This window comes from Besnoitia besnoiti, assembly GCF_002563875.1.
Source record: "Besnoitia besnoiti strain Bb-Ger1 chromosome Unknown contig00014, whole genome shotgun sequence".
NCBI classification, from domain to species: Eukaryota; Apicomplexa; class Conoidasida; order Eucoccidiorida; family Sarcocystidae; genus Besnoitia; species Besnoitia besnoiti.
This window is the reverse complement of record NW_021703916.1, coordinates 90,065-117,358: the sequence shown is the minus strand read 5'-3', so window position 1 is coordinate 117,358 and position 27,294 is coordinate 90,065. Positions and strand designations below refer to the sequence as shown.

Genomic DNA, 27,294 nt, shown 5'->3' with positions numbered 1-27,294 from the left:
CTCACCGCGCACTCCACTGCGCGCTTCCCTTGCGCGGCCTAATCTCCGCGTCCAAAACCCAGGAACTGCCACCGTCCGGCCTCAGCGCGTTTCCTCCTCCTCTGATCCTTCCGCTGTGGCGTCGCCGCGTGCCTCTTCTCCCGCGGCTCGGTTTCTGTCCGCTTTGCGCCCCAAGGAGGACCCCGCTTTCCTCAGAAAATCTATGCGTGCCTTGACGAAGAAGGGGCATGAGGCGAGCTTCAGCGGCGGCCACGGCCAGGCCTGCAAGGATGAAGAAGCTGCGCGCAGCTATTTTCAGCTCGCCAAAGGCTCCATCGATGAGCACCTTCAGAAACCTGTAGAATCCGTTAATGGAAGCCTCTTTGACGCAGGCTGCGTCTTCGCTTCAGACACTGCCTCAGGGGGCGGGCGAGCGGCGAAGCCCGCGTGTCTCGCCTCCTCGCTTCCTCTTCAGTCGATCGGTGTGCCGCCGCTTCTTCGTTTCCTCTCGCACCGAGGCAAGAGCCAGGCCGAGCGAACCATGAGTGGCGGAATGACAGCAACATGCAGAGGCAAAGGCACACAATGCCCAACGACGAGAGACTGCGAAGGCGGCGAAGCCGCCCACAGGCCAGAAGCAGCCACCGGCGAGTGTCGCGCGACGCCGCCCGTAAGCTCAGCCTCTTATCCATCAGGAAAAGGCGGAGAAGGAGGCAACGAACGCACACGAAGCATCGAAAGAACTCGATTTCAACGCGGCCGCCGTCCCCGCCGCCTTCGCCTCCTCCTGCGGGCTTTGCACGCCGGAGCGTCCTTCTGCTTGCCTCTCTTTGTCTTCTTCTTCCTGCTGTCATTCCCTTCGCTCCTAGTGCGCCTTGGCCGCCAGCTCGGCCTGCGTTCTATGCGAAGAAAAAGAATAGGACTCACCCGTATTCTGCAGAGGCGACTCCCTTTCAGCTGGTCGCCAGAGTTCTTCACATGCTCTTCAGCCTCCTCGCCCGTCCGTGCGTGGCCACCGGATGCCGTGCCGACTCTCGCGAGGCCTTTAGTTCCCCGCTGTCTGTCGCCGTCTCGTTCGACTGTCATCACATCGTCTCCTTGTCCTCCAGCGAATGATTCATCTTTTCACTCGAGTGTGTCGCTTCCCTCAGGCTCTCTGCGGCCGTCCTCGGCATCTTGTTCTCCTTCTATCGCGTCTTCTGTCCACGTAGCGGCGTTTTTGGTGCACGCGGGCCCTCCACGTCCGACGTGGGAGGACGTGCTGTACATACACCGCGAGGGGCTTTTAGCTTTCGCGCAAGGTGGCGACGCGCGTCTCCTTTCCGTGCGGGCTCCCAGCGAAGCTGCAGCTGCCTCCATCGATAATCCTGCGGAAGAAATGGAGCCCGCAGAGCTCGCGGAAGGACTCGTTCCTGAGTTGTCTCTCCAGCGTGTGAGCCGCGAGTTCGCCGAGCGGGTGTCGAGGAGTGAGGCCGAGCTTCGCGCATTCCTTTCAGGCGCGACCGGAGGAACCGAAGAGGCGAAGGCGAGGCAGACGCCACGTGCAGAAGGAGCGGAAGCAAATCGAAGAGGAGGCCAGTCCAGCCAAGACGCCAGCAGAGGAGAAGAGGGGGAGGCCGCAGTCAAGCCGCGAACTGACAGCGAGAAGCAGCACAGTGGAGAACGAGCCGGTCAAGCGCAGGCCGCGGACGGCGAGGGAGAGGAGGAAGACAAGCAGAGAGGCGCGAGGAAGCGCAGTGACCCAGTGGCTGGCGGCGAGCGGCTTTCGAAAGCTCTCTCGCGCGTAGTCCCGCGTTGTGCGATGGGCGCCTGCAGCGGGCGATGGCAGCCGTTTCGGATGCCTTGGTTCAGGCTTATTTCGCACACAGGCGAGCCAGTTGACGGCGAGCGGAAGGGACAGGAAGAACTCTTGTTGAGGGACTTCTACGAGATCGCAGTTGTGCCTGCTTACTTGGCGTTCCTCGAAAACGTCGCGGAGAGACTGCTCGCCTCGTTTCGCCTCGAGTTCTCCTCCTTCGTCGCGGGTCTCCCTGCGTTCGACCTTCAAGCGCAAAAGCTGAGGTGTACATACACCCGGGCGCTGCAGAAGGCAGCTGCAGCCGCAGCTCCGCGCACGTCGAAGCGCGCGCGCGCTTTCCTCCGCGCCCTCGTTCGTCAGGGCTGCTTCTTCTGCGGACCTTGCCCAGCATTCGCGGACGAGTCCTCGCCTTCCTGCTCGTCGTTTTCAGACTCGGCGGCAGTGGCTGACGCGTGCGCCCAGTCTTCGCTGTCTGATGGTGTGCCCTTGCGACCGTCTTTATCCGCCCCTCTGGGCCCGCAGCTGCGGCCTCGACCGCCGCGGTGTCTCGCTTGCGTCCAGCGCGAGTTCGAGTTTGCTCTGGCCCGCTTGATTGCGGAGCGCCGCGAAGAGGGGCGGGAGATGGAGGAAGGCCGCCAAGCGATGTCGCGCGAGTATCAGAAGCGCCTCTTCGCCTTTCTGTTTCGCAAGGCGCTCGCCAGGTGGGGGCCGCTCGCGCTGCAGCTCCTCTGGCTCTACGCGAAGAAGAAAGTCCTCGAGGCCTGGCGACGCCGAACGGAGTCACGAGACGCGACGCCCAAAGCGGCGCCAGACGCGCGGGTTAGCCGCCTGGAAGAGAGGGCGAGCGGCAGCGCCAGCGAGGCGCCGGTGGAAGGAGCATAGGAGATGCTACACGCCTTAATTGGTACTGCATTGATATAGTTATCGTACAAGCACTCAGCTAGTTATTGAGAGAACTTTTCGAGCCCAAAACCATAATTTCGTAATCTCAATGGTTTGCGATAGAACCATAACACAATGATCTTTACACAGTTCAAGGACTGTCAAGCAAAGCAGAGCGGAGAAGGACGCGAGGCTGGCCAGGAGTGGGCGCAGAGCACACACAGAACAGGCAGTTCAGTCCGCTCACGTGGGGGGGGGAGGAGTCGTAGCGGTGTCAGATACAAGTTTTTCAGCGAGAAGGAACGAACACGGAGGACAGCTTGAGGGCCCCAGGAGAAAGGACGAAGAGGCGCTTGAATCGAGAAGGTTGAGAAGAGGAGAAGCTCGCACGCCAGTGAAACGGCTCGCGTGCGCTTGGTTCCTGCCATGCTGCTTGTCTTCGCGAGCCGTTTCAAACTCGCAACGCCGCGGAGCTCCTCGCGGTGTAATTTGCCTGTTTCTAAATTCGTACTTCTTGCACAGAGTTAGTGTCTTGCCGTGGGTGTGCCGTCGACGTGGCGCTGCCATTTGCACACATATTCAAATATATGTATAATCCTATATATATATATATATATATGTTTGTATAAAATGGTTTTCGATGTGTGTCGTGTATGGGCGCAAGAGCGCTTCTATATAGATGCACATCCGAGCGCCCAGTTCTGCTGTCGGCGGGCGGGTGAGGCCGCGAGTTCCGCGGTGTTTGCGCTTTCGTCATTCCTTTCCCACTCCCGCGCTCTCTTCGGGTCCCTCTGTTTTGCGTTTTCTGGCGTGGTTTGTCCGCCGGCCTCCGGTTTTCTCTTCCGCGACTTCGCGGTTGTTGCTCGAGTCTTTTTTGTTCTCCGCACCGCCGCGTCAAGTATTCTGCGGCAATGCAGCATTGCCCCAGGCGTTGCCCTCCCCCAAAAAGAGTGCACACAGCCCTGCGAGCGAGGAGCGCACCCAGGCCAACATTGCTCAGCCTTCTGGCCTCTGATCGGTGCGTGGTTATCCCAGTTGCTTTTTCGCGTGGAGAATTTATTCGAACAGACATGTCGTTCTCACTCGACTACGATACTCGAATCCGTTTCTTGCTCGGGGGTCCCTCTGCGCGGCTGCGTGGGCGTATGCGCATATATATATATATATATATATATATATATATATATATGTCCCTGCATGCATATATAGTTGTATCTACACGTCTGCATCGGAATGCCAGTAAAATCTACAACAGTTGAAAATGCGCTGGTTTCATTTGCGTGCTTCGCGCGAGCGGCACGCAAACGGCAAAACTGAGTCTGGCCGCCACCTGCATGCGGCGCAAGAGTATTCAGTCACGCGCTTCTCACACAAGCCTCGAGGGAGAAGAAAAATATCAGACAGGCCTCGGCACGCGGGCGAAACCCGCGCTGGCAACTCGTTCGCAGTCCATGGATTCCCCTCGCCAAAGTCTATACCCTGAAATTTCGTCGATATCAGAGAGACATATATATATATATATATATATATATATATATATATGGCAATACTTGTTTCGTCGTAGGGAGATGCTTTCGCGGTACCGGAGCGGCGCGCGTCTCCGTGTCGAAGATTCTCGTGCGAGCCATTCCGCTCAGCTCGAGGCCTGCTTCTGCACGCGAGAGTCTCCTCGTCCGGCTTCTGGATGACCTCCAAGCCAACTGCGCATGTTTTAACTAGACAACGCGTCGCGTCCTCAAAAGCGCCGCCCACATACACACATGTATCCATCTATATATACTTATACGTAATTTAATATATACGTACTTACTGATTATATTCATAAATACATATATATTCATGTATATAAATATATAGGTGAGGACTTAGCTGGGTGGGGCCGGCGGCGAGGCTCAGTAGGTGACGTTCTGTCCGCCGGTGTGTTTGGTCTTCTTCTTTCTTTGTTTGGGAACCATGAGTCGCGAGTAGTCTTTTCCACTCATCTCCTTCCCCGCCACGCGTTTCTGCCGCGAGGGCTTGTCGTAAAAGGCGGCCTCCAGCGCGGCTGAGAGCGCAGTCCCGCCGTCGAAACTGCCGCCGCCCTTCTTCATGCCCCGCGGCAAATCCGGCGGCAGAATCAGACGGTGTCGGCCGGCGAAGCCGCGCGAAGAAGAAGAGGCAGGCGCGGGAGCCGATGACGCAGAAGAGGCAGACGACGCGGAGGGCGAGGCGAACGCCGCGGGCGTATCAGACGACGAGGGAGGTGAGGCCGGCGGCGTCGTGGAGAAGGCGCGGCTCAGCCGAGGAGGCGCGGGGGGAAGAGACGGAGGACAAGCCGCGAGCGCTGGAGAGAGCGGAAGAGAGGGAGGCTGACGGGCGCCGGGTAAGGGGCATGGGAGCACGCGGCGACGCATGGCAGACAGCAGAGGCCTCGAAGAGGCAGCGAAGGAGAAAGAAGAGGCAGCCGGCAGCATCTTGAAGGAGTCCGGGCGAGGAGACGACGCGTGCAGCGCGAAACCGCAAAAAACCCGAGAGGCGCTCACCCCGTCTGGAGGGCGGAATCAATTCGCAGGGAAAGTCGATAAAACACGGCGAAAGAGGCACGAGGAGGACTCACAGGAAAGAACTGTTGGAGCACGCCGCGCGGTTCTACGCTCGCTGGCGACCCGCGTGAGCTCTCTCCGGCAGTCGTGGCTTTTCCTCTCCTCGCCGAAAAGATCAGCGTCTTGTTCTTGAGTCAGCGGGCTCTCGCGACCCGTAAGGCAGAGGAGCTACGTGTAGGCTGGGAGTGGCGCGAGGAGAGGGTACGCGCAGGCATTCTTCCCTTACTTTCCCTGCGTTCACCGCTTGAGACAACGGTAAGCGCTCTCGACTGTCCACTTTACAGCTTCCGACGGCGCGGTGGTTTTTTGGACGAAGAAAGGAAACTCGCGAAAAAGCTCGTCGCGCGTGTGCCTCGCCTGACCACGGTGTATGTACACCTGTCGTCGGCGGGCAGTCTTCTCTCTGTTGTCGGCAACGATTGCCGTTCGCCTTTATTGTTGTTTTATTGTTTGTGTGCTTGTGTCGGCCTGAGATGGCTTTGCAGTGTCTCGGTCGTTCACCTCCGTCTCTTGCCGACATGCATTGCTCAGAGCTTATCAATCGCGCGGCGTTGCATGCAGCTTGCCCGCCTGGAGCTCCCGCTGGGCGTTTCTCGCGCGGGGGAGGACGACGAGACAGTCTCGCCCCCGTTTTCACTCTCTTCAAACGTGGAGGCGACTGCTTTTCTGAGGTTCGAAATCTTCTGTCTTCTTTCTGAGCCCCGACGGTTGTGTGGTGTGTCACTCGACTGCCACTGCGCTCGTGACCTGCTTCGCCGCAGGCGAGAGCTGACAAAGTGTCCTGCATGTTCTGCGCTTTCTCTCACGCTCACGTTAGACTTTTTTTTCCCTCGTGTGGCGAGGCGCGCGCGCCCGTTCAACTGACCGCTGAGGCTCTCCCTCGTCGTCGTCCGCTCTCCTGTGTCGGGCGCTCAGGACGGCGGCCTTCGTCTCCTACCGGCCTTCCGCGTTCTTCGCGTTTTTTCTGACCTGCCTCGTCTACACCCTCCCCCACTGGAATGAGCCGCTCGCGGAGTTTTTTCGTTTCCCAAGGTTATCCTCGTTCTCCTCACGCTGTGTACGGCGCCGCGGCCGGCTGTGCGTGTCTCGGTGCTCACCTTGGTCAGCTTGTTCGCCTTCTCGTGCGCAGCGGCGCCAGTCTGCGTTTTTCCTTCTTCGCCGTTAACCCGGCGCCCTCATTTTGTGTATTTCGCAGGTCCTCTCTGCCTGCCTGTGTTCCCCCGGCCCAGCCACGTATATAGACATATCGGTACAGCCACGCACAATTCTCTCTGCAGGCGCTGGTACGCACAGCTTGTCTGACGCCCCAGTGACCTCAACAGCCGATTTGCAGGTCTCTCAGGTTTTTCCAGGGTCTCTTCGCTTCTGATTTTTGCTGGCGCTTGCTCTATCAGCGCGAGAAGAGTGTGTGGACTCCCACTGGAGCAGGCGCGTCCAGCTTCTCCTTTCAGTGACCTCTTCTAGCCTGCTCTTCGTGTTGTCCCGCTAGCTCGCCTCTGTGCGCATCGTCGGGGTACGGCTCGGTGTCTGTTCTCAGCCGTTGTTCGCCTTCGACCTTCTCGCGGTCTGCCTCTCTCCGTCAGTCTCTCGCCACGCGTTTCTGGAACTTTTCGTTTTCTTCTGCTTCCGCGAGATGGGTGAGGCCGAGGCGCCACACGCGCAGGCCGCTGCGGCAGCGTCTGCCTCGCGCGGCGCCTTCGCCACGCGCGGCAGGCCGCCCCGCCGCAGGGGCGGCGGTGGCGAGCGAGGAGGCGGGTGGGGGGATCGAGCAGCGCGCGAGCGCGGCCCGAGCGGGGCGGAGGCCGAGCAGCCGCAAGGCGACGCCTCCCTCGCATCTGCCTCGCAGCCCTCCGCGGGCGCGGCTCGAGGAGGTGGAGGGAGGCTTCGAGGGGGGGAGGCGGCCGCGGCGCGCGCGGCGGACGACGACGAGGCGGCGGCAGCGTGTACTACCGCCCGGTCTCGCCCTCGGCGGCTGCGGCGCCCTCGACTTCATTTGCGCGGAGCCGTAAAGGCGCGACGTCGTTTGAATCGCTGCTGAGGAAGTTATTCGAGCCTGACCGATACGCCGAGCGTCTCTTTTTTGACTGTAGCGCGGCGGAGTGCGCGAGCGACGAGGAAAACTCGTCCGCAGACGAAGGCCAGGGCGCGGCGGCGACCCTCTCGCCGCGGCGCTGGCCTCCCCACTCCCGCGCGAAGGGCGACGCGGCAGCGGCCGCGATCGACGCGCTCGCGCCTAAGCACGAGTGCATTCTCTGTTACGAGACGTCGCCATGCGTGGCGGTGGGGCCCTGTCAGCACATTTTCTGCTGGCTCTGTGCGCTGCGGCTGCGCCTCTTCCCGCCTTACAATCCCGTCTGTCCCTTCTGCAAAGTCTCCACGCCGTACCTCCTCCTCCTGTACCTGCCCTCGCTGGTTCCCGCGACCCTGGGGCGCTTCGCGGCGCGGCTCGCGCAGAACAGCTTGCCGGCGGTCCTGGCGCAGAGCTTCCTGTCTCCACCTTTCTTCACGGAGGCCGCGGCGCTCGCCCTCCCGAGTCACCTGCGCGACGCTGGAAGCGCCTTCTGCTTCTCCTCGCCGGCGGTGCGCCGCCTCACCGAGGTGGTGCTTCAGTTCCGCTGCTGGGTGCCCGCCTGCCGCGCTGCTTGGCTGCAGGACTTTGTCTTCTGCGAGGACCAAGACGCGCTCGAGGCCGAGATGTGCGAGGCGCTCGCCGCGCGACAGAAACTCCCCTCCAAAGACGGCGGCGAGAAGAAGGGCCGCAGGAACAGCGTCTCGGAGCGCGACGCTCGTGGCGGAGTGGGAGCGGGAGGAGGAGGAAGCGGGAATTCGGCGAGCGCGGGGAGTCGCGGGGGGGCGGCGCCCGAGACGCCGACGTTCGCCTTCCCCGAGCCGACCTACGCACCTGGAGGGGGGGGGCAGACCTCCGCCGGCGCCTTCAGCTCGCTGCAGCAGCTCGGCGTGCACACGCAGAAGTGGCACGGAGGCGACAGCTACTGCAGCGTCTGCGTCGCGGGTCGCCCGCAGCTCCTTCTCCTTGAGCATTGTCTGTACCCCGCGGACCTCCTCAACGTCCACCTGCAGCAGAACGCGAGCGGCGGGGGAAAAGCCTCGGGGCGCGCGGCCGAGAGCCAGGTGTACGTACACCCGAGGTGCCGCGTGTGCAAGGAGAGGTGCCTGGACGGAGACGCGCTGCTGTTGCACGTGAAAAACAATCACTTTCACTGCGCGCTGTGCGAGGCCGACGTGGTGAAGGCGAACGCGGAGGCGCAGGAGCGACTTGCGGATAGACAAGCGGGCGACAGGCGGGGGGGGGGCGGTGCGCGAGGCGAAAACGAGGGCCGGCGAAGGCGCGACGCCGACGGCTCAGGACAAACCGAAATCGCCGACCTCATTCCAGTCTTCTCCACGCTGCCGCAGCTGCAGCAGCACTACCGGGAGCTGCACCATCCGTGCCCGCACACGGAGTCCTGTCCGCTGACTGTTTTCCGCGACGAAACCGAGCTGCTGCTTCACTTGGCTACGCGCCATGGAACGCCGTCCGCCGTGCTCTCCTCGCGTCTGTATGGCTCATCGTCCTCGTCCGCGAGCGCCGCGCGCGCAAGCGCCGGCGAGCCCGCGCCGTCTGGGGGCTCGCAGCGCGTCGCGGTGCCGCTGGCGCTCTGCTTCAACTACCGGACCTACAAGCAGGAGCAGCAGGGGCGGCAGACGCAGGGCGGCGCCGCTGACCGCCGCAGAGGGCGCCAGAACAACGCTGGCGCGACCCGAGGCGCCTCGCCCCTCCGCACCCACACCTCGCCCCGCGACCGCAGCGCCGAGCCCGCCTCCGCCTCCGCTCGGCGCCGGCGCGAGGAGAAAGGGGCAAGAGGCCGCCGGCGCTCCCCAGACGTTGGAAGGGATGGTGACGAAGAGGGTAAGCGCGTGTTCGAAGAGGACGAACCACGCGAGACAGAAGAGGAAGAAGAAGAGAGAGATGACGAGGCGTGCGACCGGGGCCGGAGGCCATTCGCGTCGCCCTCGCCGCCGCCGGGGCTCACGGGCTCTTCGGCGCGGAACGGCGTCCCTTTACTGCCCCCGGGTCTTGCGTCTCCGCAGCAGCTCGCCGCCGAGGCGTCGTCGCCTGCAGACTCCGCGACGTCCGCTTCGGTGCTGTTGGAGTGCCTCTGTTGCGCGCTGTCGCTGCGCCAGAAGGAGGAGCTCGCCGACGACTTGAACACCGCGTACGCGTATGCGCTCGCGACGTGGAGCGCGGATGCGCTGCGGTCTGACGAAGAGGCAAAGGGCTACTTGAACCGCGCCTCGCGGTGTATCGACAGCCTGACGATTCCCCACCAACAGCAGCAAGTTCGCGACGCCCTGCGGCTGCTGCGCGAGGCGGAGAAGGCGCATGCCGCGTCGGCGGGCGCCGCGGAGGACGCCGCGCGTCGTCCGCAGGATCGCACGAGTCTTTTGACCCAGACCGTCGCCGTCTATGTCGCGAGGCTCGTCGCCGCCCTCTGGGGCTTCCCCTCCTCGGCAGACAGCGCGCGACAGGCGCGCAACGCCGGCGACAGCACGCGAGCGATCGTACTCCCCACCCTCGTGAGTCAGCAGGCGGCCTCCTCTTCGTCGCTGCGAGGGGCGCGGTCAACGGTTCCGCCTCCACAGTCCTTCGCGGCTCGCCTTCTGCTTCTCCTCGTTCTCGGCGTCGCCGCGCCGTCGTCCGCTGCACACGCGGCGGGGGGCGGGCGCGGAGACCCCGCCGGGTCCGAGCAGCGCCAGCAGATGCTTCTCGAGGGCCTTAAGGCCGCGCACGACGCCGTCGCCAGCTGCGTCTCCGCGGCCCTGGAGCCCAACGCGCCCCAGGAGACGGCGGGGTCGTGCGCGGACGGCGCCTCGCTGGCGTCTTGGCGCGACCGGGGCGGGGCGAGCGAGAAGGCCCAAGACGCAGCGGACGCCAACGGGCTATTGGCGCGGAGGCGCGGGAAAGGCGAAGAGGAGGAAGCCCAGAAAGGTCAGGGCTCCACAAAGAAGGAGAACGAGGAGTCGCAGAAGCCGCGTCGGGCCGCGTGTCCGCCGGTGCGGAGCTTCCTGCCTCTCTGGGAGGAAGACCGCGGCGCGATCGTGTTTGGTCAGGAGAACAACTTCTTGCAGGCGCTCTCATGGATCGTTGAGAAGCTGGACGCGCATCTCGGCGTGGACGCAGACGACGAGGCAGAAGCGAAAGTTGAGCGAGTCTCGCTGGGCGTTCCGCAGCAGCTGCGGAAGGGCGGGAAGCACCTCGGCGCTCGCCTGCCGCAGAACAGACTTAACGCTAGCAGAGGCCCCGCGTGGACGGCCGAGCCGGCTTCGAAGGCCGCGAAGCAAAAGACTAGCGAGAAAGATAGAAAAACATGCGAAATCGCAGAGACCGAAGCCGCTCTCTGCGACGCTGTCGCCCTCCGCTCCCAGGTAAGCACCGACTGGCCGCCCCACAGCGAGCGGCCTGAAGAGCAGGAAGGAGGCAGCGAGAGAGTCAGGCAAAGGGAAGAGTTTTTGAAGGAGTTGCAGCGAGGAACTGGAATGGCGGGCCTGGGCGGGAGCAGCAGATACAGACGAAGAAAAGCCGGGTGCCGACAGCGGAAACGAGTGAAGGAACGATTGAGAGTCGTTGTGCCTTAAGAGAGCGCTGCGGCGACGCGAAAACGCAACAGAGGCAAGGTATTCGCACAGACAGCCAGACGGAAAGACATTTGGATTTCTGTGCAGGAGGGAGGCGGCGCGCGAGAGAAGGATCTGAGGAACGGGCAGTGAATCCGAGAGGGAGACACACGCCGAAGGAAAACGTCGCTCCTTCTGGTCTGATTGTGCGTGTCTTGTGTGGCGTGCGGTGTATGTGCAGCTGGAACTCCAGCAGCTGGCTCTCCTCTCGCGCGACTTGGCGCCCTTCATTCAGAGCACGAAGCTTCTCGAAGATATTCAGGCTCTCGGGTAAGATTTCTTCCGTGTCTCGCAACGAATGCAAATCAAGTCGTCCGTTGGAGCGGCGGCTGCAGTCTCTTCTCTGTTCTGCGTGTTTCGCTTCATTCCTGGTGTCATCGGCGTTCGTCCACGAAAACGAAATAGGGCCTGCCTTTTGACACAGGTTTCGGGTTTGTCCCCGTTGCGTGTGCCTGCTGCTGATGCTCTGTTGTTGTCGCAGAGCTCTGACGTTCGTCGTTTGTTTCTTGCGCGTGACAAGGCCGTTCGCGCGGGCTCACTGCCTGTTTCTGTATCCGTTTAGCGCGCTGCCTTCCGCGGCAGGCAGAGGCTGCGATGCGAGAAGGCTTGCCGCTGAGGCGCGCCAAGCTCGCTTCTGACTTCTTCCGCTTTGCGTCGCGTGTCGCAACCAACAGAGCCGAGGGCCTACAAATGTTGGGAGCAAGTTTTTTCATCTTCTTTCTGATTTTCTGTTTTTCAGGCCGACCTACTACCGTCTCCGTGGAAGTTCCGCACGAGAGGGCGCTGTGACGCAGTGGCTGGCCCGGTGCCAGGCGGCGCTCGGGCCTGCGCAGGACGCCGAAATTCGTACGCTGCTCCTGTATCTCCGCGCCGCTGCTGCCCAGAGACCTGAACGAGGTAAGAAAGTCTCCCGAGAAGGCCACGCAGCAAGGCGCGCGAGGCGCGCGACGCTCGCGTCCCTGAAAAGCAAAGCGAGATGCGCGTCCTTTCGCCGGAAAGGATAGAAAGAATGACGCGGAGGGCGCACGATAGACAGATGCGTATCGGCGTTTGCACAGCCGCTAGCGGCTGGGTGGCGGGGGAGGGGGGGGAGCAAGGACTGCGAGTCGAGAAGGAAAAAAACAGGAAGCGAAATATGGGCGTCCCGAGGAAGCCGCTGAGGCGTCTCGCTAAGGCACGATAGCGTGCTTTCCTCCGCACGAAGCGCTTAGCAATATATATATATATATATAAAAACCCTAAACCCTAATATATATATATATATATATATTGCCCTGGGTGGGCGGCGGCGACAAAGCGACGCGCGGGATTTTTTTTTGTTCAGAGCAACTTGACGAGTTTCCGTCGCTTCCGCCCTCCTCCGCTTCTTCGGCAGCAGGTTGCGCAGGCGCGAGGCACTCCGCAGCTCCTGCAGGCCACGGGCCCTCCTCTGGCAATTGGTGAGTTGCGTGAAACGGGACGCAGACTTGTCTAGATTTGTTCGTTTTCTGAGGGGTTTGCGGCCACTAAATGCTTTCCTAATCAGTACCGATATATACATATATATATATATATATATATACATCTGTATATATATATATATATATATATATATATATATATATACAGTAGGTAAGGCCTTGTCGGCTAACTATCGTCGTGCGTGAAAGCTGTCTCGACTCTTCACGTGTCGCGAATGTATATATATGTATATATATGTATACATATACACATAAATTCGTGTACATGTGGGTTCAGATGTTTCAGAGTTGCGTGTGTGTGTACGTCTACTCGTTCTTTCGCTCGGGATATGTCGTGAAAATCGGACTCAGCGGAGCGACTTGCCACGGCTAGCGCAGCATCAACTCGGGTCGAGGCCTCGTAGTAGGCCCGCGTAAATGCGAACTGCTGCAGGCCCGGCTGACGTGTCTTCGCGGGGTGCGGGGTGTGCGCGCGCCTGTGCGTCGTCAACCCGCAAGCTCGTAAACTCACGCATTCTGGCGACCACGCGAGAGTATCGATGCATGTCTCTGAACCAAACCAATTCTTGTGAGTGAAACGAATTGTGTGTGTGGACGCTGCGGACTTTAGGGTCCGACCTGGCGCGGGAGCGCGGTTCGACGCACGAGGTCGCGCCGCGGACTTCCCCGCTCTGCCGTCGTCGTCCGCGCCGGCTGCAGGCAACGGCGGGCGCGCGAGGAACCTGTGGGGCGAGCCTGACTCGCGCCTCATCCCGCGCCCTGTCTGTGCATCCCCTGCGGCAACTCCGCAGGGGCCGAGCTCGAGTTCGGCGCCGCAGAGTGCGGCGAGCTCAGGCTCGCCGTCCTCCGCGGCCGCGTATCCGCCCCTGCCTTCGCTGCGTAAGCCCGCGAGCGCGCGGGGGGAGTCGGCGCAGAAGGAGACAGGCACGCGACGAGACCGACCAGGCGCGAGTGCGTGGAGCCGGCGCGACGAAGAAGGCCCCGGGCGCGGAGCCCAAGAGGGTGAGCGAGACCCGCGTCGCGGCAAAAAACACACTTTAAGGCAACGCGGCGGGAGGGGGACGGAAGAAAGAGCAGTCCTGAACGGCGAAGGAGAAGAGAGGAGCGAAAAATGAGCGGACGAGCGTCTCCAAGGACAGCAGACTCGTGTGTGGCCTACGACTTTTCCGCTGTCTGCAGTCTTCCACGTTATACATATGTACACACAAACAGATGTGCGCATACTTACATGCAGACATATATATATTTATATACCGCTAATATGTATCTCTATTCGAAAATGTATGTGTATGTAATGGCAGGGAGGCAGATACAGGGTAGGGTGTGCGCTCGCTGAGTCGTCATGTGTGTGTGTTTATTCTGTTTCATCGCTTTCACAGAGGTCCGTTGTCTTGGGTCTGCGCGCGGTGCGGTTACGCGGATTTTTGTATATCTTTGGGAGTTTTTCAATTTTTTTTTGCAGGTGAAGACAGCGACAGGGTTGCGTGCCCCGCCTGCACGTACGCGAACAACGCCATGCGCGCGTCCTGCCAGCTGTGCGGACATGCTTTGAGCGGCAAGAAAGGCAGCAAACCGAAGAAAACCCTTCTTCATTTCGGCTAGGGGCGCCTTAGAAAACGCAGAGAGGCGAAAGAGGCGAGATTGGGTCTTCGCTCTTCCGCGCTGTCCCCTTTTTCTCACGTGTCATCATCCGCTTGCTTCGCCAGCCAGTTGCTCCCGCGTCTCGCGCTCCATCGAAAAGTGTGTTCCGCACGCGCGTCTACTTGCGCAGAGGCGAAGCGTCTGCGTAAGAGGTATTTTCATGGTTCGCCGGCATTCGTGCATGTCGACCTCACGGAGTGAAGGCCGATCTGGATTTGCAGCATCTGAGCATTCCCGATTTTCAGTCCGGTTTCGTCGCGCGGTGGAGAGCGAGGAAGACTGGGTGGTTTTGGCAGGATGTGAAGAACCCAATTTTGTGACAAAGTAAAAGAAAATTTTCACGTCTGTGAAAGATCTGCGGGTGGACCTCCCGCTTCCTCAGGCTTTCACGCCACCAAACGCAAGCATTGTGTGTGTCTCTCTCTCACTATATATATATATATATATGTATATGTATATATGTATATGTATATGTTTGAGTGACTAGATGTGGATATATATATATATATATATATATATATATATATATATATATATATAAGCCAGAGATTGGCGAGTAAGTCAGAGCGGTTAGATAAGCGACGTCCGGTAGACGCTGACTAGTCAAAGGTAGAGATGCAATCACACTCTTGGACATCAGCAGCATGCATCGGTGGCAGCTGTCGAGGCCGAAGGAAGTTGAAAGAGGTCTTCACACGGAAGAAGAGCGCGAACGCTGGAGACAGCAATCCTGCGAACATACCCCTTTCTAAGGGTTCAAGGCTTACGGTCGTCGTGCTACGCGAGGGAAAGCGACGACACTGCGCGAATCTTCAAACGCCGTTTTCTATAGGGTGCGAAACACGGCGGGTTATCCGGCCTTGCAGAGGTGAAAGTGAGGTCAGTGGCGCTTTCACGGTAGAGTTCGCGAGGCGGCGAATTGAAAAGACAGTCTTCATGACATAGTATCCGACAACTCGCACATGATTGAGGTTTCGTTAGAGCAAGAAGTTCTATTTCATTTCCGTTGCTTAGGTTTTCCATCAAAGAGCAGAGCAAGTCTGCAGAGATCTACGGTAGTGCAGGTTTGTCTGGACAGAATACATCCGTGCGCTCATTTTCTAGGATCTCCGAGAGAAAGGAACAATTCTGAAGTGAGAACGGATCTTTCCCTCAGTCGGGGAGCAGAGCGACGGTGGTGCCCATCGGGCGCTCACTGCGAGGTCGCGGACGGCGGGACAACGCCGTCGACAGAGGGCTAGGCTTTGAGGAGTGATCTCGGCATCGTAGAACCCAGTCTCATTGCATACGTCCTCTCCATACATATGTAGCTATATATAGATAGATCTATAAATCAATAATCAGCATAATCAGCATGCAGTCAGATTGTTACCGTGATGCTGGCATCGGCGATACTCCTTGCATCCCTCGTCTCGCTTACATCTGTCACATATCTTCTGCTGTGCGCCTGCAATGCGGCTGTGGTCCATTAGGAAGCGACTCCCGTGTACCCTTTTCGAAGTCTGGTTTGTCTGCGTCTTCATCTTCCCTTTCTCTGTTTCCTCTGTTGTTCCTCTGGTGCTTTCCGCGCCGCTGTCGCCCTCCTCGCCTTTGCGTTCGTCTGATTTTTATCAGCCAGTTGTCGCGGCGACTTGTGTTCAGCTCCTCACAAAGGCGCGCGAGCGCTGCGAGCCCGCCGTTCTCCGAGACGAAGGCCCCACGCCCCTCAGAAACGAAACTGCAGTTGGAAGGCGAGAGTGTTCCGAGCGTCTGCTGGCGATGCGTCTAGCGCTTGGCGCCGTGCCGATATCGTTCCTCCCTCGCGAGTCGGTATCTTTTTAGACGCCGCCGAGCGGCTCACACGCTCTGGGCAGTCTGCAGTGCTTGATGGTGGTGCACAGGCTGCTGCATCGCTGTCTCTGCGAGGGGAGGCTCTGAGAGAAGTCTCTGCGACTCGGATGGAAACGCGCAGGAAAGTGGAGCGCCGTGGGCAGCGCGGAGCCCCAGGAGGCGTGCGCCTCCGTCTGCCACAGTTTGGCCTTCTTCGAGGCAGTCTCCGCGTCGACCTTGGGAGCGCCCTCCGCCGCGTGCGACTCCTTCGCGCCCATGCGACAGTGCCAGGCCAGCGAACGCTCGGGCGGCGGATGGCGCCACAGCGAGGCGCTCGCGGGAAACGGTGCTGCAGGGCTCGGCGAGCCGCTGGCGAACAGCGCGAAAGCCAGAAGACCAGTCACCACGCCAACACGCAGGTACACACGCCTGCGGTGGGCCTATAGGGAGAGGACAACTGCGGTGAAACTCCCAGCGTGTATACATACATACATATCTATGTGTATATTTGTATTTGAGGATGTAAACGTGTGCTAATAGGGAAGTCTGGCCGTTGAAAGGCTGGTGCGGCAAGTCCTGCGGTCAGGGCGGAACGTAGATTTCTCTTTGCGCGTGAGTGCGGCTGTGGGTCTTCGACGGGGTTGTAGGCCTGCCACCAGTATAAAACCAGCATGTGTATGAATGTCATGGTGTTGAGGTTTCTTCTGTCTAGCTGCGAGTGCGGTCGCTCCTACGTTCGAAAGAGTTCTTCGCGGGAGCGTAGCACCTCCTGAGCCTTAGCGTGGAGAATCGGGCAGCCGTCGAGCGCCACAGGAATCTTTGGCGGCTGCATCTTTCTTTCGCTTCTGCGCGCCAGAGCTTCGCCGATCGAGGGCACGTCTGCCTGGTCAGCAGTCGGCGCATTGGTCAGGCGCCACAGGCCGTCCATGCGCCCGTATTCCGTCTGGTACCAGAGCTGAGAAGGAGGCGGCCTGCCGCAGTGAACCGCAAAGCGAAAGCGAGTCGCTGATGTCGACACGTTTGATCTATGCAGGGTCATAACACACTGGCACGTAGGTATACAGAAATCAATATATATATGTATATATGTCTTGGCCTGTCTGTCATGTTTCACCGTGCACCGTAGTTATTTTCGCGCCGCTTAGCAGAGTCTTCCGTCTGGTCAATTTCGCTGCCGTCCTGCTTCCTAGGTGTGTGAAAACCGAAAAACACAACTGGAAGGCCAGATTTCAGGGTCCTGAGATGCAAAATGCGCGGGCGCGCGAAGCTGCCCCGTCCTTCGTTCTCAGTGCCCGCTCCTCATCCTGTGTCTGGCGGATGAACTTCTCACAAAGGGCGGCTGGAGCGTAGCTGCCTCCGCAGCTCTTGTCTGAGTGCGTTTGCATCTTCGCATTGCTCAGCATTATGCGGTGAGGAGGGGAAGGTGATGCTTTCAAACGCGAGTGTCATTTCTGCGACACAGGCCTGAGCGAAAACCGACGAACGACAGTCCAGAAACTCGATACGGCGGAAAACGCGAGGGCGCTTCACCGCGTTATGGAATGCTCATCTCTGACCCCTCTTGTAGACGCGTTTGAGGGCTTCGCACATGATGGGGCATCCGCTACCCTACAGCTTCTCAGGCCTTGCGGGAGGTACAGGGACGTATCGCGAACGCAAATTTCGGTGGTCTATGTGTATATCTTTGGAGATATTCGAGGACGCGCCATATACGCGCACGTATACCTCTATATATAATTCAAAGCAGGTAATATTGACTGTCCTAGCGCAAACCTGTAAGCATACGAAGGACGAACAATGGCTTCAGTGACGTGTGTGCACACACATGGAGCAGTTGTTGCGTTACAGGATTAGATGCGCTTGAACAAACTCTAGTTGCGGCACATCCCACCTCGCTGATGCCATTGTCGCGCTTCCCTGCCGCATGACAAGCACAGCCCTGTTCTGCCCTTACTATTGTGGGGGATGTCTGGCGCTCTTCCTGAGAGGCGCACAACTAACGTGTCGGTTTCACGACCTCTGAGTATACTCCGCGGAGGCTGCCGCTGTTTCTTGATGCGCTACAGCCAGTGTCTTCTTAAGACCTCAGCTGCTTTTCTGATTTTTTGAGTCAGAAGGAGCCACGGCGCTTCCGCGTGAGGGGCCCGCCGGCATGGGGCCTTCGCACAGGCTTCCAGTTCTTGAAAGGTGGCAACGGCGGCAAAAAGACGAGCACTGCCAATCTCCACTGCGACTCTCTTTTCGGCAAAGACGTCTGCGTCGAAGAGAGAGGAACGATCTCTGAGAACAGAGGAAAAATCCGTCATGCATGAGTCGGTCGGTGCCAACTATCGATGCTCTGCTATGTGCTTCATAGTGTATCAACATACAAAGCGCAGATGAGTCGGTTCCAGGCTTCTGCGTTTCTCACTGACTAGCTTTTACAGGGAAGCGCCACTGATGCTTGTCAGGTTGTGGCGAGTCGGTGTCTTCGAAAGAAAAACGGAGAGTTAACGCTGAGAGATACCTCCGGCTGGCGTCCAGCGTCCAGCTCCTACTCCAGCACACGCCTGCCGGGGACAGGAATCTCTCAGCCAAAGACGTTTTTCGCTCCTTGGAAGGGGCGTCCTTCCTTTTCTCTCCTCGTCCCCTGGGTTTTCTGGCAGTGCAACTTCCGGGGCGGGGGGGGGGAGGGGGGGAGCTGCCGTGGGCGCCGTTGGTGCGTTGCTACAAAATGGCCGTGACCAGTGCGCGCATGGGCGTGCTGTATTCCTCCATATAAGTTGCCCATCCAGTGTTAGTATCTCCCTTTCCTGCGGTGAAGACTTGTTTCTCTTGTTTCTGTTGTGGGACTCGCAGTCTTCTGTTGCCGCGCTTTAGCGTCCTACAGCACCGTAGGGAATGGCCCCCGCCAGTTCCACACCGTTCAGGGTTGGGGTGGGTACGGCTGAGGAGTTTTCAATACACGAACTGCTATCCAGAGCTGGCGTTAGGGAGTTCTGCGCTCTGTACAGCGAGTGTGGAGGGTGTGTTGGCTCTGCGAGACGCAGACGGGATCGCCCTTATTGTACGACGTCAGCGGGGAGCAACCGTGAGCATGAAGCGGCGATACTGATTTGCCCCTGAACTTCCAGCCAGAGAAGGCGACGCAGTTGCCCTTTCCAGGAGTGCACTTTTTCTGGGAAAGTGGTGGGAAACACTCTGAAAACCGGCGTGAAGCTGCACAGTTGACGCGAGGATTATCTTCGCAGTTGGTGCGGAAACTACAGCAGGGTAGAACAGAGATCATCAAGGTGGGGGGGGGCTGCCACGGGAAGGTCTTCCGAAATAGGCTCGTTGGCACCAGATCCCGACGTTCAACAAGCGTAAGACCTCAAAATTGATAAAATTAGCTGGAACCATCAAAGATCGAAACACGAAGAAGAAAGAAGTAGGCCGAGCAGGATTCGAACCCACGACCACCCGGTCCGTAGCCGGGCATTCTATCCAACTGAACTATCGGCCCTGAAGCGAAGCAGACGGCGGTGGATGCACTTCGCTCTGCTTTTGCAGGCCCTTTTCTCGCTCCTGAAGCTCCATGAACCGCCGCTATGGAGTCGAGTTTGTCCCGCCTCAGTGCTATATCACTAGCTGCCACTGGCGTGGGTAAACAGATCTTCGATTCCGTCCAGAAGATCCGCGGTATCTCTGGCTGGTGGCACTCGCACTAGGAGGCACGGCGCTCAGCTCTCTGAGATACGTCCGCGTAACGTTTTTTTCTAGAAACAAGCGCCAACGAGGTTGTATTCAATGGTCTCGACGTTGAGAGACCGATACGCTAGGGGGTAACCTCACAAGCATGTACTGCCTAGAATTCCAGAGTAGTTCACCGAAGAGGGGATTGACGCCTGACTCAGTACCGAAGCTTTGTTCCTTCATGCAGCTGCGAGTTACCCATATGCTGATACTGTAGCCCTGAGTCTCGAAGCTTCAGGGACCTGAGACTGCTGCTTCTGAGTCCGAGTGAGCTCACAAAAAGGCGGATGGTCACTCCTGTCACCATAGCACCTCTTCTCTTGCGACTGTCTGAACACACCTATTCACCGTAATTCCGCGTGTGCCGAATGTGCATTTCGCAGTCGGGTGTATCTACACCCCACGTCCCGCTGTGCAACATGGCATGCTCACACCCGATTCTTGAGAAAAACATTAAATATTTCGAATGGTCAGAAGCCTTCGTTCTTCTTCCTTTGAAGAATATTGCACACAGTATAGGTCATCACGGCTTCAGATCTAACGACTCAGGTTATCTCCTCTTTCCCTTCGCGCACACCCGACGCTCTCAGAGAGTTCCTCAGGCCCCGCGTGAATGCACCACGAGTGACTCACAGGCCCGAAATCCGTTCGAGGTAAACCACCCTTTTGCTGAGGCCCCTAAAAGTCAGTTAAGCACCGCATTCCCTCGAGTTCTCTTCAGAGCTCTCTGCATACGATTCTACAGCATATACAGGTCGTCATCATCCAATTCTTCGTCTTCAACCTGAACACAAGCACGCACACAGCACACGGCCGAGCGGGGCTCCTCTTCACCTAAAAATCCATGCAAGCATGCTCCGCTGCATACATTTTCGTACCCGTACGAAAACCGCAAGGCCATGTATATACAATATATATATCTCCAACTTTACATATGAATGACTCCGCTCGCCAAGTGGATGGCCCATCTCCAGATACACGCGCTTGCGAATGTTTACATACGGACACGAACATCCTGTTAGACGGCTTGCACCAGGAATGGTCGCGCACACATCCTGGATACACTCGATAACTTGAGGCTTCGAAGCGAGATGATTCTCATCTTACGCGAGCCATTTCTTCCTGAAGCGCCTTCCGGCGTTCGTCGGCGTCGTCGTTATTCCTCGATTGCGTATCGTCGGCCTCGGGGTACTGCATAGCCTGCAGAAATTCCAAAACTAGACAAAGACACGCCCTCGTGATCGCACGCCCCCTGCGCTGGCCTCTCATACGGCCTCGAAACAACGGGTACGCAGCAGCGGCTCTACCCTCGTAGTATTGTAATACATATTCGCAGGTAGCTCTCTGGATAGAGGCGAATAATGAGTCTCACAAACTCTTGCAATCCCTGTCCTTCCGGACATACACACGCAAGAAAAAGCACGTGCGAGAGTACAATTGGACATATTTGGGCGTGGAACGTGCGGCGCCGCGCTGCCTCAAAGTCGCTTCCTGTCAGCGTACCCTGACGGCGTCTGTGTGCAGCTGCAGACAGAAGGTGATTCGCTTGTTGAAGGCCTTCTGCGGCTCCGTGGAGGAGTAAATCGCCACGCTTGCCTGCGGAGACCGGACGCCACCACGAAGCCAGGAAATATGCCAAAACGCAAAAGTTAGACAGCGCCTCTCACAGGAAATCCTGATTCAGTTGCCACACACCGGCAGCGACAGCGTATGAAAGAATCTACCACGAAGACACACAGATAGAGGACGAAAAGTCCCTACAGCCTGAAGGGGTCCCTTTGCTGCGTCAGTTGTGCGAGGCGCGGGAATACTGCGCCCAATCCGCGTGCAGAGAATGTTAACGTGACCGCGTCATGATGAATTTCCATCTACACGTCCATGCATGAGATGATACACACGCCTCAGCACATGCATGCACTCCAGCTGCATGTGATGTGTACGAAGAGACGCCACGTGTATATGGAGCAGAACAAAGTGTTCATCTCTTCCTTACTTTCGATTCAACGTATTTCTGCTCGTGATCGATGGTGGCCTCGATGACGCCGTCGAGGATCGCCTTCGCCACGATACTCTCCGCAGACGCCGCGCTGTCAAGTCCGAGCTTGTCCGCTACGTCTTGCTGCAGAAGAAAAAGGCAAACACGCGTTCTTCGCCTTCTCACAACCGCCCATCCATCCCCTGTGTCCCCCCACCTCACCGCCTTCCCGCAGAGCCCAGGCGCGCCGGCAGTGCTGACTGTCAGGTGTATCGAGGCTAGTGCGCGGTTTCCGTCGTACGCAACCGGACACTTCACAGCTGCTGCGGGGCTATACGCACGTATTTACACTGGAATACATGTATACGCGCGTCAGGGAGCGTCAGGGTTCCCAGTGCTGGAGCTGCATCCACACCGATGCCTCAAAGACACCTGCAGCGAAGCTCGAGGTCACGTCTCTTGGCGGCGATCACGCCGGGGAGAGGACTCACTAGTGAGATCCTGGAGTAGGAGAGCGAGATGAGGCGCAGCCCGGCGCGAATGACGTTGTGGTGAAGTCGGCGAATGAGGAACAACGTGCCGTCCTTGACGAAGGCCTTCTCAAACTTCGCCATGACGCTCGCGAACGCGTGGAGATCGCCGCTCCGCACAGCCTGGAACAAGAAAAAAAGACAACAAACGTGATCTCCGCCCAGCAATACAGCCCTCGCCCCACGATTTGGCGTTTCAAAGACCTCGAGCTCGTGAGAAAAACGTCACAACCGAGCTCCGCCTTAATCCCCCTCCGGCGTTGGGCTGTGCGTAAGTGCACGATACACACAGCGCGGACGCCAACACGCTCCCTGTGCGCAAAGACGCACGCCACACATCCCTCATCGAAACACCCTCATTTCTACGTAGACCTGAAGGCCAGCCGGGAAACTGAAAGCGCCGCCTGACACGTCTACAAGCAAGCAGCAGCACGCAAATTGCAAGCACGCATGCAGATGCATACGGGGCTGTGTGTATCATCTTCATCATACCAAGACGATGTGCTTGTAGGGGAGGAGTGCGGCTCGCGTTTCCTTTCTGTTGAAGATCGCGCGCTCGGGGATGTCGCCCATCAGGAGCTCGACGACAATCGACTTCTTCAACACCTGCGCGAGAACAAACGAAAAACCCAAAAACTCGGCTCGCCGCCACTTCCACAAGCGACCTCCAAGCGAGGAGCACGCAGACTAGCGACCAAATCGTGGAGAGAAACGAAAACACATCCCCGACCCTACACTGGCTCCACATCGGCGCGGCGGATGACCGATTTCCGCCGTCAGGCGAAGACGAAATCGTCTCTACCCGTTCGCCTCTACAACGCGCCCCCGCACTCACGGCTAGCCTGAATCCCGCGGCGACGTGCGGCTGCTGCGGCGCCTTGCGTAAGGCCATTTGAAGCTTCGCGAACGCCGCGCTGTACTCGAGACGGACAGCCTGGATTGAGCCTGGATCACAAACGCAAAAACAATCCCGGGAAAAAAAGAAATTAGACGAAAAACCGACACGGCGGAGCTTCCTCCAGCACGCGAGGGCGCGATGAAGAAATGCACGCAAACGCGGGAAGAAGCTCTAGAGAAAGACGCGGAAAAAGAGGATGAGCGTCGCATGAAGCGTGTGTGCAGCGCGCGAGAAGGGGGGTGGAGATGCGCCGAAGGCGAGAGGCTTGCGGCTCGTTTATGCGACCTCTGAAAAAGCTCCGAAAGCCCCTGGAGACTCACCGAGGTAGTACAAATGGCGCGCTTGCTGCGCGTTGGAGCGGAGGTTTTCTGGGAAGCAGGCCTTTGAAATCTGAACTCGATACATCCACGCACACACACACACATGCTCCTGAGTGCTCGGTGCGCAGAGAAGAGAAATAGGCAGTTGGGGGGACCAGAAGTCGACACTGATAGTCGCTTACATGTATGTATATGCAGAGACCGGAGAAGGAGAGAGAGAAAAGATGCTGACGGAGATTATCCGGCGAGTTCAGACGCAGGCAGATAGGCAAGGGGATACAGACGCTCGCAGGCGCACCGGGAGGTCCCTCGAGCGGCGAGTTCACATACGGCATGGCGCAGCGGGAAGGGACCGAAGACAAAAAGATTCCGACGCAAGAAAACATCTATGAACGCAAGCTGCCACTTACAAGCTTCATGGCGAGCTCGTATTGGTTGTGGGCGATGTAGTTCCGGAGGAGAAGGTTCAAAACCGTCGCTTGCGTCATCGTGTCGTGCTGCACGCTGGCGACCGTGTACGCGGAAAGAAGTTTCCTGTAAAGAGACGCAGGAGACTCGTGCACCTTTTGCGTCCTCAGCGGCCGCATCTCGCTTATCCATGAAAGGCATTCTGAGTCAAACGCAGGCACATCCATCCGCTTGAGAGAAGCGTCCTCCCGGGTCGACGCATGTGCATACTCGTACGCATACACGTACATATATACATAGAGATATACTGAAAATAAATGAAAATATATGCGTGGTTCTCCGCGCGTTCGCCTCAAGCGGCTTTCGTTTCTCTGTCCCGTTCCGAGTGCCTGGCTCTGGGGGGCATGCGCAGGCATCCACAGTGATAGCGAAATTGCGAAACTGCCGAACTAAGCCGCGAGAGTTTGGTAGTGTGCATCTCTCGGCGCAGGGGACTCGGCTGATGACTCCGAGGTTTTCGCGTCTCTGCTCTGAGCAGAGACTTACGCGCGCACACTCTGCGTGAGCGTTCCGCTGAGCTCGCGCGCGCGGTACCAATAGAAGACGCATTTGGCGCCGACCAAGTCGAGTCTCCGCCGCCTGCGCAGGGGGCCCGCGGAGTCGCCGCCCTTCCGGGGCTGTGGGGTTGGAGACACCCCACAGTCTTCCTCCAGGCCCGTCGGCCCGACGACGCGCCACACGAGCAAGTCGCCGAAGGTCGCGGCCTCGGCGTATCGGCGCGAGTCGAGGAGATGGAGAAGCAGCAGGAGCGCCAAAAAGGCCTCGACCTCGTACAGCGCGGGAGTGAACTCCGCGGCGCACAGCGGGAAGGCGGTGGGCGCGGCGGCCTGCGAGGCCCCGAAGAAGGCAGACCGGAGAGAAAGAGAGGCAGATTTCGCAAGGCGAAGAGAGCCGGCGAGGGGTGTTTTCCCCGCAGATGCATCAACAGACACACGCATGTATGGCACGATCACTCCCCCCGCACACCTGCACCTGCGCCGTAGAGGCACGGCAGCCTCCGCGTCGTGGATCACCGCCTACAGAAATACACGCTTATTCACTCGGCGTGTACGTATCTCTCTCCCCTCTTTCAGAACAACCTCTCGGTGCATACATAAATACATATGGAAGTCATTCGAGCTTGCATCTCGTGGAGTGTGGTATAGCGGGGCTTCCTCAAAACAGGTCTTCTCAGGATTCAGTGACTCAGTCGCGTGGAGAGTTGGTGTTTGGTCTTACAGCATCGTCGACGTCCATGCTCTCTTTCTTCTCCTCCTGCAGCGCGTGCTCGAGCGTCTCCTTCATCGCGGCCCAGAACGCAACGCTTTCTTCGTCGAGTTCTCTGCGCACGGGCGGCGCGGGCTCGACTTTCTCCGCGGAAGCCCGTGGAGCGGAGGGCTTTTCGCCGTCCTTCGGCGGGGGAGCAGGCGAGAGGTCGGCGTCCCAGAGAAGGCGCGAGGCGACGAAGCGAAGCGTCTGCAGTCCGCAGGAGGCGCGCAGCGCCTTGAACTGGCGCAGCATGCGCGTGATAGGCCGGTCATCCTGTTGCTCGACGCCTTGGGCCAGCTGTTGGAGCGCCAGACAGAGTGTGAGGAGCGGCGAAGAGAAGGGCGTTTTCTCTTCTGACGCGGCCGCAGAGGCCCCCGAGGCGTTACCGTGGGCAGCAGGCGCCTCGGGAGCCGACGCGGCTGGAGCGGCGTCTTTCTGCGCCATCCCGCGACTCAACGGGGAGAGGACCCTACGAGGACGCGAAGAAGCAGCCGAAAAGAACGAGGAGGGGAGGAGACTTGGGCACACGGAAAGGGAGGACGAAAACAACAAGGAGAACGGAACAAGGGAGAAGATGAGCAAAGAAGGAAGCTGGGAGACGAACAAGACAGGGAAAACTCCAAGGAAAGATGACGCACTCGCTGGCGGTCGGACGAGGTGGACGGTTACAGAGTCCGACTGCGGAAAGAGAGGCTCTCCGAAGGCGGAGCCAACAAGGAACTGAGAGAAGGCCTGTGGGACTTAGAAAACTGGGGAGAAGAAAGACACAGTTGAGCGGCGAAATGTGCGCATCGAAGACAAACCCAGACGAAATGTGTATCGGGCCTCCTTGACGCAAAGAAGGAAACAGAAAAGAGAGACGTTAAGACTCCAGAGAACAGCACGAGCGCGATGTCCCTCTCTCTCCTTCGTCCACCTTAATTCGCAACGACGCCCTCTCAAGAGAGGAGAGAAAACTACAAAAACTCCCCGTGTTCTCTCACTGGGTCGGTCGCGGTTGATGTGTATGTGCACCCCCCAGGCCGAGCGTGAATGCGCAGAAAAGCGTACCCCTCTGCTTTACTCGACTTGAGCCAGTGTGTACCTCCTGTTTTTGCTTTGATTTGCTCTTCTCGAGCATCGCTTGCTGTTTGCTTGTCTCTTGCCCTCACGCGCGGTTCTCGCCTGTGTCTGGCGCGGAAGAATGCGACTATTTGTTCTTCCTTCTGGTGTCCTTTAGAGCTCTACGACGTGGACGGGGGTCGCCGTCGGTCGCTCTCCGTCTTTTAGCCGCACACAACGAGCCAGAGGCTCTCCGTGAAAAGCCAAACAGAGAAGTTCCTCGCTTCGCTCTCTCTGCCAGTTTTAAGTGGTTTTGTGCTTTCTTGGATTCGATTTGCGTTTTTTCGCCTTTCCTATCCAAGCACGCGCGCCTTGTCGCTGTTTCTGGTGGCAAGCGCCTAGAGAGCGAGAGGACTAAGTGACCGGCAGGTCCAGTTGTAAACCTCGCTTTCGGCTGGACGAGTCTCCCGAAGCATTTCCACCCTGTCAACTCGGCCGACAGCAGCGGAGACAAGCCGACCGCGCCTCCCTTTGGTTTTTCTCTCCTTGATTTGTCTACGACGTGAAAAAGTGGCGCGGTCAGCGTTTGTCTGGAACCCTCTCGGCACTTTTTGCGTGTGCCGCCGCTCTGTGCTCATCCGCGCGTCCAGAAAATGGCTAGAGCGCGAGGCAAATGTCACTTTCTCCAGAGCGAGAAGGAGAGCGGAGTGCGTCGAGAAACCTGAAGAGGAGGCGCAGTGGAATCCAGATAGTTTACGAAGTGAATCCGTTTGTGTCGGGGTCTGCCGTCGCGAGGGAGGAAGCTACAGCGCGACGAGACAGCAACACGCGTCCCTCCCTCATCTCTTTCTTCTCCTGATTTACCTTTTCTGCCTCGCGTCAGTCTCTGAGCCGCCGCGCAGGTCGTGTGTGAGGTTCACACCTCTCGTTTCTCGCCCTGTCTCGTGCCCGGCTGCCGGCGCGGAGGGGGTGAGCGTTGGTGCTTTCTTGCCCCGCCGAGGCGCGTTCAAATTGGCGCCTTGACGCGCCACTTCAATCTTTTCTTGTGCTGGTTCTTTTGGACGGCATCGCCAGTCCTGGCCTCGTCGTCTGAGTCACAGAGAGGGGGCGGCGAAACTTCCGTTGAGGATTGCGGCCGTCGCGAGCGCCTGACCGACTCAGCTCCAGGGTGCCTCCAAGAGGAAGGAGAGTGCACAAGCAGGGCGCGACGCTCAGGGAGAAAGAGAAAGGAGGGCGCGGCGCGCACCAGAGAGAGTCGGGAGAGGTCTAAAGG

The 27,294-nt window shown here is 58.6% G+C and overlaps 5 protein-coding genes and 1 non-coding gene across 6 annotated transcripts; 2 read left to right on the top strand and 4 right to left on the bottom strand.

The window, feature by feature from the left end:
• Positions 1 to 202: 202 nt before the first annotated feature.
• Positions 203 to 2,659, top strand: BESB_024940 (uncharacterized protein; the record flags this gene model as incomplete). Its single annotated transcript, XM_029361182.1, has 1 exon — positions 203 to 2,659. The coding sequence occupies one exon, from the start codon at positions 203 to 205 to the stop codon at positions 2,657 to 2,659; it is 2,457 nt and encodes an 818-aa protein (XP_029215537.1).
• Positions 2,660 to 4,551: 1,892 nt separating this feature from the next.
• BESB_024930 (uncharacterized protein) lies at positions 4,552 to 5,112 on the bottom strand (the record flags this gene model as incomplete). The annotated part of the gene is made up of 1 exon (XM_029361181.1): positions 4,552 to 5,112. The coding sequence occupies one exon, from the start codon at positions 5,110 to 5,112 to the stop codon at positions 4,552 to 4,554; it is 561 nt and encodes a 186-aa protein (XP_029215536.1).
• Positions 5,113 to 6,874: 1,762 nt separating this feature from the next.
• BESB_024920 (uncharacterized protein) lies at positions 6,875 to 13,979 on the top strand (the record flags this gene model as incomplete). Its single annotated transcript, XM_029361180.1, has 7 exons — positions 6,875 to 7,197; positions 7,332 to 10,668; positions 11,099 to 11,187; positions 11,657 to 11,814; positions 12,242 to 12,356; positions 12,988 to 13,379; positions 13,840 to 13,979. The coding sequence occupies 7 exons, from the start codon at positions 6,875 to 6,877 to the stop codon at positions 13,977 to 13,979; spliced, it is 4,554 nt and encodes a 1,517-aa protein (XP_029215535.1).
• Positions 13,980 to 15,835: 1,856 nt separating this feature from the next.
• Positions 15,836 to 16,866, bottom strand: BESB_024910 (uncharacterized protein; the record flags this gene model as incomplete). Its single annotated transcript, XM_029361179.1, has 2 exons — positions 15,836 to 16,256; positions 16,562 to 16,866. The coding sequence occupies 2 exons, from the start codon at positions 16,864 to 16,866 to the stop codon at positions 15,836 to 15,838; spliced, it is 726 nt and encodes a 241-aa protein (XP_029215534.1).
• Positions 16,867 to 19,237: 2,371 nt separating this feature from the next.
• Positions 19,238 to 19,311, bottom strand: BESB_026980. Its single transcript has one exon. It is a non-coding gene; the product is annotated as a tRNA-Arg (tRNA).
• Positions 19,312 to 20,280: 969 nt separating this feature from the next.
• On the bottom strand, positions 20,281 to 25,424 carry BESB_024900 (PCI domain-containing protein; the record flags this gene model as incomplete). Its single annotated transcript, XM_029361178.1, has 11 exons — positions 20,281 to 20,325; positions 20,649 to 20,741; positions 21,045 to 21,137; positions 21,535 to 21,660; positions 22,008 to 22,169; positions 22,539 to 22,652; positions 22,882 to 22,991; positions 23,265 to 23,334; positions 23,675 to 23,798; positions 24,219 to 24,559; positions 24,951 to 25,424. The coding sequence occupies 11 exons, from the start codon at positions 25,422 to 25,424 to the stop codon at positions 20,281 to 20,283; spliced, it is 1,752 nt and encodes a 583-aa protein (XP_029215533.1).
• Between the last annotated feature and the right edge of the window lie 1,870 nt (positions 25,425 to 27,294).